Source organism: Silene latifolia, chromosome X, assembly GCF_048544455.1.
Source record: "Silene latifolia isolate original U9 population chromosome X, ASM4854445v1, whole genome shotgun sequence".
Lineage (NCBI taxonomy): Eukaryota > Viridiplantae > Streptophyta > Magnoliopsida > Caryophyllales > Caryophyllaceae > Silene > Silene latifolia.
In genome coordinates this window covers 251432134-251450818 of record NC_133537.1, presented here as the reverse complement: position 1 = coordinate 251450818, position 18685 = coordinate 251432134, and the positions used below count along the sequence as shown (strand labels likewise).

Genomic DNA, 18685 nt, shown 5'->3' with positions numbered 1-18685 from the left:
TGACACAATTAGCGGGTCTCACTCCGCCCCTTCAACTCACAACAAGACAACCATGAGGTAGAATGCCTTCTTGCAAGGCAAGGTGGGTCTTGCTAAAATGGCGACACATCCTAATCATTAAAGCACACAAAATCAAGTAATGGATGCATCTACAAAAGGAATAGCCACTTTCCTCATCTAAGTGGCGGAAATTATCTAAAGGGGAAGCAATTCAAGGGTACATACTCATTCATAGATATGGTTTCTTCAAATTACTAAGCCTAGAAGGATACCAGTAAATCACCTCCAAGTTGTGTCAAGCTAGGGTACCTTTGTCCTCAATCGTTAAATGCTTTTGTCAAGAGTAGACTCCCTATGGTGTTAGAAACACTGGAGGATCACGGAATTCCCCCTCTTGCCTAGACAAGAAGAAGGGTCGTCCCCTCTCTACCATGCACAAAAATGGATATGATGGATAAAGGGACAAATAGGATTTGAGTTTCATTTAGGAGTTTGTTTTTGTTGTTGTTTTTCCCCCCAATTTCTTGTGGCATATAACATTTGAGAACATTTTCTTTTTGCCATTTCTTTTGATGTTTGGCATTTCAATACTTGACAATTTTCAACTTTTGCATTTTCTTTTGAACATTTTCAAAGTCACCCAAATTAGTAACGAGGGTGCCTTATATTTGAAGCATAGGAGTGCTTATTTTTGGACTCCTCTTTTCTTTTTAATGCATTTTGCAAACTTTTTTACTTTTCATTTCATTTCTTGAACTCAAATTTTTGAACAATTTTTGTGCCTATTCCCTTTTTGATGACAAAATTGTGGTAGAACATGGATGATGGTTGCATGGTTTCAAGGGTCACCTTGGAATAAACGGTAGCCAAGGAATTATCACACCACAAGGTAGTCTTGACTAGGCCTTAATCCATGGGTCAAAGGATACTAGCATGAAATATCCTAGGGTGTTTTACAAGTATTTTAACAAGCAAAGTCTTAAGAAGAAAAAGCATCTACTAGGGCCTATATACACTTGTCAAGCTTCCCAAATAGATGTTTTCAAAAAAAAAAATTAACATGCAACTACATGCCAGGATGAAACTAACATTTATACAACCTAATGCATATGCTTCTACCAACTAGTATGCCAAATAATCTAAACGCAATCATAAATTCACATTGTTTTTACCGGATCAATCAAAATAAAGCCACATAGTCATTAACATAAAGAGGAAAAAGGAGATTGGAAAGATCATACCATGCGGTCTTCAATATCCTCATGTCTCGGATGTGGCGTAGTCAATCAATGTGAGAAAGGATGAACAAATACAATATATACAAAACAATATATATACAAGACTACACTACAAAGGAAATGAACATGTTTTTGGATTTTCAATTTTTTTGGTTTCTTCGAAATTTTTTTGATTTTTTTGGATTTTGTATAAAAGTTAAGTTAGAATTTCCCATCCCCACACTAGTATGGGCATTGTCCTCAATGGCCAATACGATAGGAAATTATGCAATGAGAATGCATGATTTTTAAACTAAATGCAAACTACATTAAGCTACACTACATGATGCATGAGTTTTTGTTATGGCGGAGAGCATAATTTAGATTAGCTCCCTATGCATATGCATGGACTTCCCCAAACCAAAGTAGACATTATTTCTAATGTCAAGAATTTCGGGAGAGTTCATGCACATAGAATGCAATGCATGAAACTAAAAATTGTCATTTTGAATTTCTCAAGTCGGGAACAATAAAAATGAACACCTTAATGATGCCAAGGTGTTAGTCCTCCAATGTTGCTAGGACTCCAATAAAATGATCAAGATAAAATAAAAACAAGAGAAGTAGACAAACCATAAGGGAGGTGTAAAAGTGTAGGAGCTTCCAAAAGTTTGCTAGTCCTCACCCATCGTATCATATTTATCATCATCTTCCTCGCTTGAGGCATCATCAACCTCCATAGATGTGGAATCATGTCCACTCTCACTTTCACTTCCTTGTTCTTCCTCACTTTCCTCTTCTTCTTGAACTTCTTCTTCTTCTCCTTCTTGGTCACCACTCTCATCAACAACCATTTCCTCTCCACCTGGTCTACCACCACTAGAAGTGTTAGGAAAGAATATTTCCCTATCCGCCCAACTAGGCAAAGGACAAGATGGATCAAGAAGTCCTTACCTAGCTAGATGTAGAAAGGGCGGATATTGGGCATTTTAAGCATCAACTCTATCATTGTAAGCTTGTTTATGCATTTCCCTCATGAGTAGAGTCAAGTAATCATTTCCCGCCTTGACATATTTGGGGTTGAACTCGTGGTACTCAAATGGGTAAGGTGGGGTGATAATGGAGGAGGAGGGCTCGGCAACTTCGTCTCCTTGGTGTTGAAAGATGTACTCGGTCTCTTCGGAGAGTGGAAGAAGGTAGTTCGGTCGGTGAACATTCAATCGGCAAATTTTGCTAGGCAAAGTGAAGGATCTAGCTTCATTTGTCAACCACCCAAACTTTTTGTCAAGAGTATCGTTCTTGACCCACTTAAACTTTAGAATCATGGTGGGAAAATCGATAAGATGGCCACCTTTTACCGGTGCATAAGTGTTGTTCTTATTGAAATCCCGGTTAAAATGCTTAGCCAAAAAGGTAACTAGTCCTCCATTGGAAATAAAGGTCGTGCCTTCTTTGCCACAATCAACATTAAGCCATCGATCAACCAAAAGTCGTAAAGCATTATATGGCTTGGTGAATACTCTCCCAATGTTCAAAGCCGACTCAAGAAGAATAAAATCGAGTTTGGTATGATGATTTGTTCCATTTCTAGCTATCAATGTATTCCCAATGACCTTATGTCATACTCTAATGCCCGGATGGTGGACTAAAAGAGCACGACAATTATGAAAACGTGTTAATTTCCTTCCGGAAATTGCCATCCAAAGAGGAGCGGGGTCATACTTGGTAGGCACCTTTGTAAATTTTTCACTATCACTAAGGCCAAATATCTTACCCAATTCGTCATAAGATAAGCATCTATCAACATTTTCAAGATGAAACTCACTGACGGTTCGAGTCTCCACCCTTGTGACTTTCAAAGAACTCAAAAATTCCAAGGTAAGGAGGGGTATGTCAATTCTTGCATTGTAAACAATTTACTTAACCCCATAGACTCGAAAAAGGTCTTAGTTTGTTCAAGGACACCCAACTTTGACAATGCATCTTCACAAATAAACTTAGTAGGCATGATGGTTTTCTTAGCAAAGAGAATGAATTTCTCCCGGCCCTATGAGATTCGGAAGTGAAAATTACCTCCGGATAATTGGATAATTGTTCAATGACCGGAGTTGAAGTAGTAGCTTCCATAGGGGGATTTTGTTCTTGAACCTCCAACCTTGCCTTATGGACTACCAATTCCTTTGAAACTTGTTTTGCTTGAAGAGCAAATTGCCTTTTGGAAAATGTCTTCTTTTGGGGTGACTTGTTTTCACCTTTTGTTTTTTCCATTCTCCTTTGCTTAATTTCACCAATGAAAGATTGAAATCTTCCATTTCTAGTAATGCCCAAATAGATTTAGGATGAATGAATGTTGATTTGTGTCCTAAAAATCGACTCAAAACTTGAAGATTTTGGTGTTTGAATCACTTGTTGTTGCAAAAGGAGTGATTAATTTTTGTTGTGAGGGAGTTTGAATTTGATTCGGTTGAATTTGGTTGAGGGAATTTGTTTTTGTTGATGGAGAGGATTAGGGTTTTGGGGTTTTGGGATTTTGGGATTTTGGGTAGTGTTTGTATTTTGAAGAAATAAGAATGAATGGGAGAGGAGGGTTTTAAAATGACCTATTTATTTTGAATCTGCAGTGGGAGACGAGCGGACCAGGGGTCGGGACGCTCGGATTCTTCAAAAAAATGGTTCAGGAAATGACGCCACAGGACGAGCGTACCGCAGGGAAGACGAGCGATTTCCTTCAGCTGAGACGAGCGTCTTCTGCTTTGGACGCTCGGATTCCTTTCCAGGGAGAAATCCCAGAATTTGGCAGCAAAAAGACGAGAGTCTTTCTTGATGGACGGCCGTCCAGAGTGAGACGAGCGTCTTTCTGGCTGGGACGCTCAGATTAACAGTCATATCGAAATATTAATTTTTGCAGCTTCACCAGACGAGCGTCTGATGGCTTGGACGCTCGGGTTTTTTCAGGACGAGCGGATTATCCCTCAGACGCTCGGATTCTTCCTTGACCACACGGATCCAGGCCCATCCGTGGGTGCTTCGTAACCCGTGTCATTTCATTCTTCGATTCTAGTGTTCTTCATTATAGGGGCACTACAAAGGCATGGATAGCCTAGGCAATTGCTATCCCCACACTAAGTATAAGCACTACACAAAAATAAATTCATCAGTCCCTCCCTCACTTCTCTCAAAATGATGAATATCGTGATCAAGGCACAAAAATTTAAATCCAAAAATGACAAAAATACAATAGAATAATTGAAATGCAAGTTAGGGAGTTAGAATATTTACAAATGGTGGTTTAGGGAGGACTCCACCAAACTCTCATCCAATGTGAGATGTCAAGGGGGCATGTTCAAGGTGTTGTTGATGTTACTCAACACCTTGAAGAAGTAGTCGAAAGCTTGCTCATTATCATGATAAAGATCCTCAATAGATCTTTGCACTTGTTGTTCTCCATAATGGTCTTGGGTCATAGCATTACCAATATAGGGATTAAATATCCCTTCAAACTCATCATCCGAAAGACCGCATACTTCGTCTACTTGCTCACTAAAAAAGTCTTGAGTTGATAAAGACAACTCTCCTTCTTTCTTGTCTTGGCCAATGAGGCCTTTCTCTTCACTTGTCATGGGCGAGCTTTTCAAGCTCTCATTGTTTCAATTTCCTTGCTCTTTTGATGGGGTATCATCCACTTTCTTTCTCCTTTTAAAATTCCAACTTCTTCCTATCATCCTTCCGGCTATAGTGATCAACCATAAAACATGGCTCATGCAATCGGGGAGATCTCATGGTCTTGTCAAGATTGAAAGTGATGGTTTCATCTCCCACTTCAAGGGTGAGCTCTCCATGCTTCACATCGATCACCGCTCCCGCGGTGTGCGAGAAAGGTCTTCCTAAGATAATAGGAATGTTGGAGTCTTCTTCCATGTCAACAAAAACGAAATCCACCGCGATGAAGAATTTTCCAATTGTCACGGGAACATCTTCCCATACCCCTAAAGGTGTCTTTGTCGATCTATCCGCCATTTGAAGCGTGATATTGGTGCATTTGAGTTCTCCCATTCCTAGCCTCTTGCTAACCGAATATGGCATGACATTAACACTTGCCCCAAGGTCACATAAAGTTTTGTTGATTGTAGTGTCACCAATAGTGCATGGAATGAAGAAACTTTCCGGATCCTTGAGCTTTGTAGGTGAACTCCCTTGAAGGATGGCACTACTCACCTTAGTGAAGGCAATAGTCTCAAGCTTCCGGATTAACTTCTTCTTTGTAAGGATGTCCTTCATGTACTTTGCATAGGCCGGAACGTGATTGATCAATTCCGTGAAAGGAATCGAGACATCTAAATTCTTCACAATTTCCATGAATTTTCCATGTTGGTCATCAAACTTAGGCTTAGCTTGACGACTCGGGAATGGAAGTCTAATTACAATGGGCTCCTTCTCTTTGGCTTTTTCTTCATTTTTCTTTGAAACTTCTTGATTGGTGGGTTCTTCTTCCCTAGAGTTTTGCACAACTCTTTCCTTGTCGCTAGCCTCTACAACTTCATCCTCAACTTGCTTCTTTGGCCTTAATATCTTGTACCACTCCGCAAGTGGATGGCACTAACCGTTTCATGTCTTTGGGGATTACTTTAAGGTGGTAATTGCCCCTTTTGTCTTTGAGAGTGATGTGTAAATTATTTGCGCACATTTAGTCCCCTAATTGAACCTATTTTGCATACTAATATAGCATTTCATGGCCATTTTATCCGTCAAAACCTTCCTATTTGCTTTTCTATCGCATTTCATATGTTTTGTAGAAAAGGAGATAATAAGGTGGAAATTCCCGTCTTTCGTGCATATTTGGAAGCTTATTGATGATATTAGATGGACTAGTATGAAGAGGAGGCAAGAATGATGACCAAAGACGTAGGAATAAAGTGTATATAGAAGGATCAAAGGGTTAAAAGTAAGAATGACGAGAGGGAAGGCATTACAAGAAGAAATCGCTTGAAAACCGAACCAAGGGTTGCTCCTTTGGTTCTGAAAATATGCTAGATAGAACGGCGTCGAAAAAACAAGTGATCTAGGCTTTTGAATCACTCCAATAGGAGTCCGGATGAGAAAATGACGTCCGTTTTACAATCCGAGCTCAAACAAAGAAGCTGTTCGCCAAGACGCCCGTCTTCCGCTCAAGACGGGCGTCCGTCTTCCCCACAAGACGCCCGTCTTCTGGCTGGGAAAAACAAGAAAATTCACTGGAAGAGAATCCGCCCGTCTTCTCAGGAATCCGCCCGTCTTCTCAGAAGACGCCCGTCTTCCCCCAAAAACGCCCGGGCAGAATCTCCAGAATCCGCCCGTCTTCTCTCAAAGACGCCCGGGCCCAGACCACCGAATCCGCCCGTCCCGTGCCTAAGACGCACGGATTCCAAGGCAGTCAAAATTCGTTTCTTCAACCATCAAGAAAGATGCCCATCCTTCCAAAAATACCGGCGTTTCCCTGCTCTAAACTCAAAAGTGTAATTACTAATTTAGCCTTAGTTAACCTAGTGAATCCCCACTATATATACCCCATTTGTATAATCAAACCACCAAGTTTTATTAGACTATAATCAAGTTTTTAGAGTAGAAAGTTTCCTTAGATTAAATCAAGCTTTCTTAGATTAGATTAGGAGTAGATTAGAATAAATTAATCTCAATCTTTCCACAAATCTCACATTAATCTCTCCTTAATTATTGTTCAAGTTTATTATTCAAGTTTGTTACTTTTGGGTAATTGAAGATTATTGGGTTATTGTCGGAGGATTGACAACCCTTCATCAATCAATCAAGTTTCTTCTATTATTCTTTGCTTTATTATTTGGATCACCTCAAGTTTGGTATAATTCCTTTACCCTTTAATCTTAATTGTTCATTTCTTCATTCTATTATCATGTTTATACTTGTTGTGATGTTTGACACCATTAATGACATGTTTCCCATAATAATGAGTGAGTAGTCTTTTAGCTAGGATTAGTGGGTAATTAGGGGAAACCAACATGGGATTGATTCATGCTTAATCTAATATGTTCACATGATTAAATTGCTTGCTTGTTGTGATGTCAACTTTATGCACATGTTATGTTTGATGAAATGCTAAGCCTATGAATCCTTGCATTTACAACCATCTCTTATCTACTCAACTTGACTTGTAAGATATAAACCAACTCGAGTCTTGTTAGACCATGCATAGAAGTTGAATAGGAGGAAAGTAAGTCGACTTGTAGGTGTTGTACAATCTAATCGATTCGGCTCCGGGACCCAACCCTTCCTATGAATCGTAAGACATAAACCAACTCGGTTCCCCCATAACACTAATTGCTTGCATATAATTGTAAACATGTTTGTATGATCAAAACCATGAATCCCCTATGACCCCATGATATCCTAGCATTTTTAATCATTTGTTTACATCCTTCCTTTTATTGCTTGTTTTACCTTATTGTTTGCATTAGTCTAGACACAACTACAAACCCAAACAAATTGTGACACTAGCATAAATTGAGATAGATAGACTTAGAACCCAAAGCACACCGTCCCATGGATCAACCTCGACTTACCGCTAACTAGTTGTTTGTTGAGTATTATAAATGTGTTTGATTGGATGTGACCCGACGACTTACCGCTAACTAGTTGTTTGTTGAGTATTATAAATGTGTTTGATTGGATGTGTTTGTCATGGTATTCGGAACCAAGGGTGAAAAATGTTTTATGGTTAAAGTTCATCATAAAAATGATTTGAAATACTTGAAATGGTAAAACCGATTACAAATATGAAATGAAAATAAAGGGAAGAAGAGACCAAACACGGCTGGATTAAGGCCTGAGAGGGGCTTTAGGCGCGAGCCATGCTGCTATACAAGCAGCCCCTATCTCGGCAAAAAATCCGGTTTTGGCTCATTTGTCCCATATTTGGACCATGTTATGCATGTTTTAGCATGTTATAGTCATGAAACAAATGAAAAACATGATAGAAGAGGATTTTTACGCCCTCATACTTACATGCTAGGCTTAAGACGAGAAATCGACGAAAGTGTATCAACTTGTTTGGTCGGAAAACTCGGTTTGAAAACCGTTTTAGCAATGTAAAAAGAGTGTTTTAAGTTCAGTGATGGTGTAGTTGGTCGAGATGGTCGGTCAAGTGATTTAATGCACGATGACGGTACCAAACAATGTGTAAGGCTTGTGTTTTCGATCGATAGCTCGGAAACACGTGTCGGTTTGTGACTTGAGAAGTCGAGTCGAGAATTTTAAGGGAGAAATGAGGGGGCGGACACTCAAGTAACTCTCAAATGGTGTCATTTAAGGGGTATTTATAGAAAAATGGGTGGTTGTGTGCGTTTTAAGCGACGTGGCCGCTTGGGCTGTTGGAAGAGGCACGAGCCATTTCGCGCGTCTTTGAGGTGTCTTGTCACTATCACGCAATTGCAGTCATGATTTGTTCTATCCTATGTTTTGGATGAACTTGATTTGTACTTGACCATAAAGCATTCCAGGTAACTTAATATGGAAGTCTTGAAAAGTTTGTTTTTTATGTTTGACTCGTTGTAGGAGTCGGGATTTGAATTTTGAGTTGGTTTTTGGTCCGGAGTCGGTTTTGACTCTAATTAGTGTCATTGTGACCCCGTCGTCATGCATTAAATACTCCAGGTACTTTTGAAAAGTTTTGAAATGTTTTATTTTCGAAATTGTTTTATGTTTTCCGACGTATAGTTGTACAAAACTGTCAATTAAACGCTGCGATTCCTAAGCATGTTTTAGTGCGATAATCATCGGGTTTTGTTGGAGACTTGATAGATACTGGGTATCTACAGAGCCCCCATTTTGACTGAGGCTTGGACAGGGCGAAAGTCAAAGTATAGCCCCTAGGTCAATCGAAGATTACAACCCGGAGACCGAAGCGACGTCGAGGCGGCTCAAAAGGTTTCGGGCCAAGGACTTAACGTTGGGAAGGGCGACGCCAAGGCGACTCGGGGGTACAAGCCGAGGACCTGTCGTCGGGAACAGTTTAGAGTCTGTCGACTATCCGTGCGGGTCATTTAAAGTCCGTTAGACTACGTATAAAGGCTCGTCAGCTATAAGAAGGAGTCATACCTGAGCATCTTCGGGATATGTCCTTGAGTCGTTTCTTGTTTACGGGCAAAGGCTCGTCAGCCGTGTTGCGTATATGAAGGGGCTCGCCAGCCGCGTTGCGTATATGAAGGGGCTCGCCATCCGCTGTGAAATGTGATGCATTTTGAGGCCCGCCAGCCATATTGAATGTGTTGCCTTGTGAGGCTCGCCAGCCATATTGAATGTGCGTTGTTAGGCTCGCCAGCCATATCGAATGTGCGTTGTGAGGCTCGTCAGCCATGTTGAATGTGCGTTGTGAGGCTCACCAGCCATGTTGAATGTGCGTTGTGAGGCTCGCCAGTCATGTTGAATGTGCGTTGTGAGGCTCGCCAGCCATGTTGAATTTGCGTTGTGAGACATGTCAGCCACATCAAATATCGATTGGTCGACTTGTGGGACTAGCCACGTTGAATGGGTCTATTTCGAGAAGTTGTTTGAATTAGCGGGCTCCGTGAGGAAGCCTCTGATATCCTGTTGCGGAATTTTGGTGTTTATATTGAATGTTTGTGGTGGCGGAAAGGGATAGGCTCGTGAGCTTGGCTCCCGTGGTCGGCGGTGATTTTGGATCTTGGAGAGAGATAACGGTTTTTATTGCCGTTTGTCTTGTAGAACAAATGGACAAATGTGTATTCTGATGTGTGATGGTTTTTTTTTTATTTGTGATTTTTGATGGGTAGTAAATTTTACTATCCCTTTTAAAAGTCTGACGGTTTTTAATGCCGCTGAAATGTCGTGAAAATAGAGATTTAAATTTCACTATTTCGTTTTTTGTATTTGAATGACGACGGTTTTTATTGCCGCTGTTTGAAAATTTGAGGAAATAAAGAATTTGAATTTCACCATTTGTTTTTCTTTGAAAGGTGGCGGCCTTGAATGCCGTCGTTGAAATTGAGAAAATAGCGGATTTGAATTTCGTCATTTTGTGTTTTTTTTTTGTATTTGAAAGATGAAGGTTTTTATTGCCGTCGTTGAAATTTTGTGAAAATAGCGAATTTGAATTTCACACTCTGCTGTTTAAAAAAGAATGCGGTTTTTAATGCCATCGTTGAAAATTTTGATAAAATAGTGAATTTGAATTTCACTATTTGTTTTTGAAAAGTGACGGTTTTTAATACCGTCGTTGAAATATTGTGAAGTTTGTGTGGGAAATTGGGCCAAAGCCCAAAATTTCGCTGAATGAAGCAGAGAGTGCCTCATTGAGGTGCGAGCATATCTGCTAAGCAAGGGAGCTTCCCTTTTTTTCGTAAAAAGATGCGAGAATCAGGACGATCCCATTTCACTTCGTCTTCTTCGACAAACACTCAATAACCCGATAAATCGCCATTTTTGATCTCGTTCCTTGCCTGTCTTTGTGCCATTGTTATCAAGTCATCTCAAGGTATATAAATCCTCTTGAATTCATTTGAATTTGTTTGTATTTTTGTTGATTGAATTAGGGCGAAACACTAACCTTTCGAAAATTTATTTGGGCGTTTTTTATTAGTCCATTTTCGAGTGAAATTGATGATTGCATTAGGTTAGAAACCTGTTTAGGAATGGACCTTAATGGTAGTTTAGGTCACTTTGAGACGTAATTAAATCACGTTGTTTTGTTGTGTACGAACTTTGAAAATTTGACCTTTTTGTGCCCGAATTGGCGAAAAATTGCCATTCTGAGCTGTGAAAAATGCCCAATTGCGCCGGGATTTTTTTTGTTGTTGTTTTGTGAGCCTTGTGTGGGCCTTGAGGTGTTGGGTGGTTTTCGAAAATTTATGTTGTTGTTTTGACTCGTCTTTTGCTTGAAAAGAAGGGCGAGTCATTTTTTTGTGCATCTTTTTGTGAAGTGTTGTTGTGTTTTTTTTTTTGGTTGGTTTGGGCAGGTTGCCCTTGTTTTGCAGGTGTGTTTATTTTTTATTTGTCCATTTTGTGCCGTTGTAATGCCGAAATTTCGGCTGACGTTTTTGTTTTGTGTTCTGATTGCAGAGGATTGTTCTGGACCCACTTGGTCAGTTGCTGGGACCTTGGAGGAGGATGATGACCCAGGAGGAGGAGAGACGGTTGTTGTCTTGTCTCTGTCGAGTTGTGTTTCTCCCTGGTGGCCTTTGTCCAGCCTTTGATCGAGTATCGATCATTGGCTGTTGTCTGCAGAGGTTCGGACGTCCGATGATTGGGGGTCAAGACGGGTGCATTGTTCTACATGACCGTCTTTGATCGTTGTTGAGTTCTGATGATTGGGGTTCAACATGGGGTAGCGCCCTGTGGCATGGCTCCTTTTCATCGCCGAATTCCGACGATTGGGGGTCAACGTCGGGATGATTCACTGAGTCACAATTCCTAATTGTCGTGTCGTCTGAAGTCTGCCAGGCATTCTTTTCCTTTTTGTCATGGAGTAGGAATGAGGTATTACCGCCATGGTAACCACCTCTACTTCCGCGGTTACTCCTTTGTTTTTCATGTTACTGCTTTTCTTTTCCGATCGGAAGGATAGGTAGTGCTTAGTTCGGTAGGTGGTGGATAGCCCCCATTTCGTTGTTTTAGGCTAGTGTCTGTACGATAAATACTTGTACCGGATCCTGTTTGTATGGTCAGTCGTTTTTATCAAACGTGTGTCGGTGTATTTTGCGTGAGGCGGTTTGTATATATGTATTTCTGGTTTGTTGTTTATTTGTATTTGGCTTTTTTGTGTTGTGTTTCGGAGAAGCATTGTCAGCTTCTTGTTCCCCTTTGCTTTGCGTTTGTTTCTGCATTGTTAGTGTAGAAAACAAGCAACAGGTAGCACATACGCATAAACGTAAACACGCAAAAAGCATTTGATGAAAACAAAAATAACCACGATGACTCGAAGATAAAATTGAAATTTAAATTTTGAAAATTCCGCAATAGGTCGTCACGTTTCGATTTTTTAAAAGAAGTGTTTTGAAATTTTGAGCAATTAACTCGTGTTTGAATTAAATTGCATCGAATTTTGCTGAAATTGATTTGTGACTCGAAAAAACTAAAATTCAAACCGTCACGGGTGAATTTTAAAATAGAATTTGGCGAGTGTATTTGATTTTTGTGAGATCAAGACTTGGAATAGCGAGAGCTTGAATATGAGGAAAACTAACGTCGTGTTTCGAATTTTGTGGAAAATGCAAAAAAGTGAAAATTTTTCGGAATTTTCGACTGACATGGAAAAGATCCGTCGCGGATCGGGGCGACTAGCCCTTCCCCCTTTAAAAAAAGAGAAAAACCCGTATGTTAAAGCTGCGTCATGGAAACCGTGTCGGATTTCGTAAAACGTGAAAACAAGGGATGTGAGGGTGAGAAAACACAAAAATTCCTGGATAGGTCCGAAGAGGCGCGAGTCCTATGGACGTTTTTCCTTCATTGTTTCATCATCCGAAACACGAAAACATCTCCAAAAAACCTTTCGTCTTCTTCCACAAAATTATTCATGGATGCTTTCGAAAATAGGTTGCGACATTGGTGTCGGGATTTGTCACCTCCCGAGAAGTATCAACTTGTTGTAATGGGAGTTGGTCAATTGTTGGTGCTTCGTCAAGTCAAGGTGCAATCCTCATTTCTTGAAGTATGCTCTCGGTTTTGGGATTCGAGACATCATGTTTTCGTTTTCCCGAAATGTGAATTTGTCCTCTTGCCGAAGAAGTGGGCGCCATTGGTGGATGGCCGGGTTGTACTCCGGCGCTTCCCTCGACTCGGTTGTGTTACAAAGAGAAGTTTCGTTTGATGTTGGGCTTGTCAACGAGCCAAGTGAACTTTCTCCTTGCTCCCCATGGTGTGGATATGTTGGCTATTATCAACACTTTCTCGAACCGGTTGGATGTCAGTGTTTCGGAGGTGGCTAGGAGAAGGGCTCTTGCCTTTTGCCTAGTGCATTCATACCTCCTTGTCGATGCGTTGAAGAAGGAGGGGTCCAAATGCTATGGTAGTATGACCCTTATGCATGTGGTTAAACAAATGGAGCATGGTAGGGATCCATCATGGTTGGTGCTTGGCGAGATCATCCAAGCTTTGGACAACAAGGGCTCTTGTGGAGAAGCTCCCTCGTTCGGATCTCCAAGGATCATCCAAGTGTGGCTATTGGAGAGGCTAAGGTATGTAGAGCCTCCGGTTGATTCTTCTTCTTACTCCTTCCGTCATCTTACCATGGGGATTAAATTGTACTCGGATAGTTTTGCATCCACATAGGCTTATTGGACCTCGAGATTGGCGGAGGAGGGTGGTCCTCATATCCGATGGGTGGTACCATGGTGGCACTTGAGGTCCTTCATGGGGTTGCCCGCTTCGGTTGCTAGTTCTTGTTCTTTGATGGTGGTGGGAATGAAGGTTGCTTCCTTCATTTATCCCAAAAGACTCATGAGGCAAATGGGGCGTCAACTGTCCGCTCAAGATACTCTCGTCCAAGAGAATGTTTTCCGGAATTCCGAGCTCGTGGAGGTCTTTGAAATGTGGTTGGTCACTGGGCCGATTTGGGAGGTACCTGGAGCAAGAGCTCTAAGTTCGAATCCCACCCTAGACACGATCCAAAACAATTAGATACACACTCCTCCACAAGGGGAATGGGTGCAATTCCTTGGCCAAGGCATGAACCCATGGGGCCTGACCATGGTCCAGTTAACCTAAGGGGAGTGTCCTCTAAAATTTTGCCTAGGAACCTTCCTGCTGCTGACGTCCACATCAACACAAAAATAGCACCCAACAGGAGGACATGAGGAGAGTACGAATTGTAGCTGTTATTTTGTCCATTGTATGAGTCATTACATTCCTAGCTGTACTGTCTTAATTTCTTTTGTTCACTTATTTCCTGTGTGGAGTAAAAGGATCAGTCACCTGTGTGAGACTGTTTTTTTAGCTGGCCTGTGTTGGTAGCAATTTATCTTCTTGTTTTAATTTTAACCTTGTGCATGTTATTGTCATACCATCGTTTTCACTATCACCTTATTTCTGCTGCATAGCTCTTTGAATTATTATTCAAACTTTCACCCAAAAAGGAAGTTGCTTTAATCTGGTTCTTATAAAGTTACTTGTCTAAATTGCTGCAAATACTTTTAGGAGCTTATGTCCTAATTATATGCTCCAAATTGGTTATCAGAGCCAAGGTTAAATATCCCTATAAATACCCCACCTTTTGTTCATTCCCACAGAAACTTTATCTACCCCAAAATCAAATAAAAGAGAGCAAAAAATGGATAATGAGAGACTAAACCTCCTAGAGGACACGGTCAGGAGATTAGCTGGTGGTATGGAAACCATATCAACTGCTGTCAATAGGCTGGTTCAAGATTGAGCCACAGAAGAAAACTCTGATTCTGATGAAGCAATACCAATGAGACCCAGATCAGGTAAACATGACAACTCTATTAAAATAGATTTTCCTGAGTTTAATGGTAGTCTGAACCCAGATGACTTCCTAGAATGGCTTAGGTCTATGGAAAGAATTTTTGAGTTCAAAGGATACAATGATTCAAAAAAGTTTAAGGTAGCCATCCTAAAACTAAAGGGCTATGCTTCACTCTGGTATGAAGGCATGAAAAACCAGAGGTTAAGAGGGGAGAAAGGGCCTATCAAATCCTGGGATAAACTCAAAAACAAAATAAAAACTAAGTTTATTACAACTGACTACAACCAAGACTTGTTTCTGAAACACACTCACCAAAGGCAAGGAGTTGATTCTGTAGAAGTCTATGTCAGAGAATTTGAAAACTTAACCCTACAGTGTGAGTTACAAGAGAAACCTGAACAGAAAATGGCTAGGTTCATAGAAGGGTTAGACCCAAAGATTGCTACCAAAGTTAAACTGCAACCACTATGGTCCTTTGATGAAGTGATATGGGTGTCCCAAAAATTGGAAAAACAGGGAAAGGATAAGGCCACTGCACCAAACACTCAATACAAACCCCAAAGTTCCAAACTTTACACCCCTGTCAAGTTTAATATACCAACTAAAGAAGACAAGGGAAAATCAACAATCATTAGATCCCCTCCTGGTGACCTGAAGAGAAGGTGTTACCAATGTCAGGGTTATGGCCATTTCAGCAGAGAGTGTCCAACCAAAATAACCCTCACTGCCATGGAAATCCAACTTATAGAGGAGGATGGTGATATTGAGGTGGAAGGTCCCTTCGAGGAATCCACAGAAGAAGAAACCAGGGGACAATCTAGTAGAGAACTGGTACTCGCCCTTGATGAAGGACCAGCACTAGTAATCAGAAGGGTTATGCATACTCAAAGCTTAGAAGAGGGCTAGAGACAACAGATCTTCCAGTCCAGATGCACCATATAGGGAAGGGTTTGTCACCTAATCATTGATGGAGGCAGTTGTGCTAATGTAGCCTTCACTACATTGGTGGAAAAACTCAAACTTCCAACAAAAGAACATCAGCACCCTTATAAAATCAGGTGGCTTAGTCAAGGTTCTGAGATTGATGTAACCAAGCAAGCTTTCATCTCTTTCTCTATTGGACAAGCCTATAAAGATGAGGTTATGTGTGACATCATTCCCATGGATGCCTGCCACATCTTATTAGGAAGGCCTTGGGAATTTGACAGGAGCATTTTCCACCATGGGAGGAACAATACCTACTCCTTTAGTAAATATAGACAAAGGATTACCCTCACACCTCTAGCCATGGCTGCACCCACCAAATCTAATGAGAAGGCTCCCACAAACCAAATTAGTGAAACTTTACTGCTCAGAGTGTATGAGGTACTACAAGAACTAAACCAAGGAACCCACATTTTTGCTGTCATTCCCAAAGAAATTAAGGTGCATTCTTGTGTACCCCAACCTGAACCTATAAAAAATGTAACACCCCGTAATTTCGGACCGTTAATATATTTCGGAAGTAATTTATTAATCAAGAAAATTTGATATTAATGTATTTAAAGTAAAAATAATTCAAAGAAATATAATTTTATTATATTTTGAAGAAAAGTATTTATTTTGATAGTTTCAAAATGTTTAAAAATAGTTTAAACCTTGTAAAAACTTTTTATTTCGATATAAGGGCATATCGGGGGGAAAATGACAATTCTTTTGAAAATTGGGTAAACGATTTTGGAAATGGGTCGTATGAGTATTCAATTTTCTTGTAATCTCGTGTTTAAGAACTTTGGTCTTGTCGGAATTTGCGTTTGACAAACGGTTTTAATTATTATCGAAACGAGCCAAAACCGACTCGTAAAATCCCGACTAAAACCCGCACCTTTCCTTTCCTTTCCTTTCTCCCTTACCCGCGGCACCCTCCCCCTTCCTTTCTTTTTCTGATTTTGTTTTGTCCTTCTTCATTCTAATAATTCCCAAATCAATCAAACACCATTTTCATCAAATTCAAGCTAGTTTTCACCATAATTTCTTCATTTCTTGACGGATTTTCACATAATTTATATTTCCGGAATCCCCTTTTCGAGATCTACCTCCTGGTATATTTTAATTTCAGTTTTCTTGAAGTTGTTTTAAGACGATTTTTGGCATAAATTCGGTATTTATACTTATTATTGCGTTTTTATTGTTTATTTAGGTGAAGAATTGGAGGACGAGTTTGGGGACTCGTATATTGTGGAAGATAGCGGCTAGTGTATATTAGGGTTTGGTATTCAAGGTGCTAATTGCTCATTTTCTAGCTTAAGGTAACATATTTCGAGTTACTCGACGAATAATCGTCACATTCTTTGTTGTTTTTGTATGTTTTGTGATTTTTGTTTGAGTAGTAAATTTTCACATGATAAAATTGGATGCATGCATGTCTAATGCTTGTCTTTTGTTAGTTTAAGTTAGCATATTAGTTTAGGAACGATTAAGTAATGTTTAAAACGGAGTTTAAATGAACAAAAACGGAAAAATGGAGGTGTGGGGGTGGCGGCGAACTTCCCGGCAGCCCACGGCTGGTCTGGTTGGTCCGTTGCATGTTTCGCGGTTTTCCATGCAATATTTGTCATTTCGGGTTTATTAATGTCATAGTTAGTATGAGTACACTTTTGAATTAAATCTTATTAGTAGTAAAAATTATGTTTATATTGGTAGTTGCACATGTTAGTATAGGTTATAAAATGAAATTGTAAAGAATAGGCTCAGAATGAATTATATAGCGATAATTGTAATGTTAGATGATTATGCCGAAAACTGAGCCTTGGTCCCTTTGACTGATTCGATGTCAGTCAATTGTGTGATTGGTCAGCCGCAATTTAACTCGTACCTGTCGCAGGGCTGGGGTTGCGGGTAAAAATTCGGTTGGATGAAATTTTGAATGAATTAGATAATCGGCCTTTTTCTTGTTTTAGGCCACTTATCAAGTTTTTAAGTTCACATGTATAGTTGGTTGAATTTAATAGTTTCTTATATTGTAGAAATGGCCCTAGATTCCCTGAAGCCTTTATTATTGTTAATATTGCTAGAAATGGTATTGGTATTAAATACTTTCTTGCAGGTTGTTGTGTTTGTCATAGATAGGTCTTTATAGTCTCTGACGAGTATATGTTCACTGCTTAATAGCCTTTGTGTTCCTGACTAGTGGATTTATATCCAAGTTGGGGCATGACCTCGTTACTTATTTTGATAGTAAGTGGTCAGCTTAAGTACTAGCCAACCCTTTGGTGGACTCCTTGGGGGTACTCACTTTGTTTTAGAAAAATTGTGGGTCTTGGGTGCGGTGGTGTGTATCCGCATGTCTAGGTCTGCGCAGATTTTAGGCTAGGGTTGTGTTGTGTCTTGGCCATGTTTTATTAATATTAACCGTTGAGCCAAGATACCGGCTCGATTACCTTCCCTACCTCGTGGTATAGACTCGAGTTACAGAGTGACTATTGACGGTACTAAGAACTTATGCCTGTCTTTGATATATTGCCCTTTCTTGTATGGTGATTTTATGAATTGTAATAGGTGAGATGTAAGCCGGTTACAATTGATAATGTTTGGATTACTGTTTGTCATATGTTTCACATGATAGTTTATTTTGGTCAGTTAGGGGGTCATAGTTTAGAATACTTGATAATTAAATTGTTTATCATGTTGGTTACATGTTTCATTACATGTTACATTTAATATGACGTTTCGTGGCTGGGAGGACTCGAAGTTACTCCCCACTGAATTGTGGCTTTCGTGTTTGTATAAAATGCGATTGACAGGTTGAAGATTTAGGTGGGGTCACAGACGAGCTAGTGAGCATAAGGAACCTTGGACCTAGTTGGCTATTGTTGTAGTAAACCTTTTAACTCTTGGTTTTGTATATAATTTGAAGGGACATATGTCTCCCTCTTCTATTTTGGTTTGTATCTTTATATCCCCGTGTCCTTAGCGTGGTTATGTAAATAATTTTATTAGCTTTTGCAGGTTTTTGGCACTCTTAAGTTGGAGATGTTTGTGA

General features: G+C 40.1%; 1 protein-coding gene across 1 annotated transcript; it reads left to right on the top strand.

The window, feature by feature from the left end:
* Positions 1–14649: 14649 nt before the first annotated feature.
* On the top strand, positions 14650–15570 carry LOC141619927 (uncharacterized). Its single transcript, XM_074436933.1, has one exon. It carries the CDS (start codon positions 14650–14652, stop codon positions 15568–15570), a length of 921 nt encoding a protein of 306 aa, XP_074293034.1.
* Positions 15571–18685: the final 3115 nt, after the last annotated feature.

Coding starts and splice junctions, on each gene's coding strand:
- LOC141619927 (XM_074436933.1), top strand. CDS start 14,650: ATGAGACCCAGATCAGGTAAACATGACAACTCTATTAAAATAGATTTT.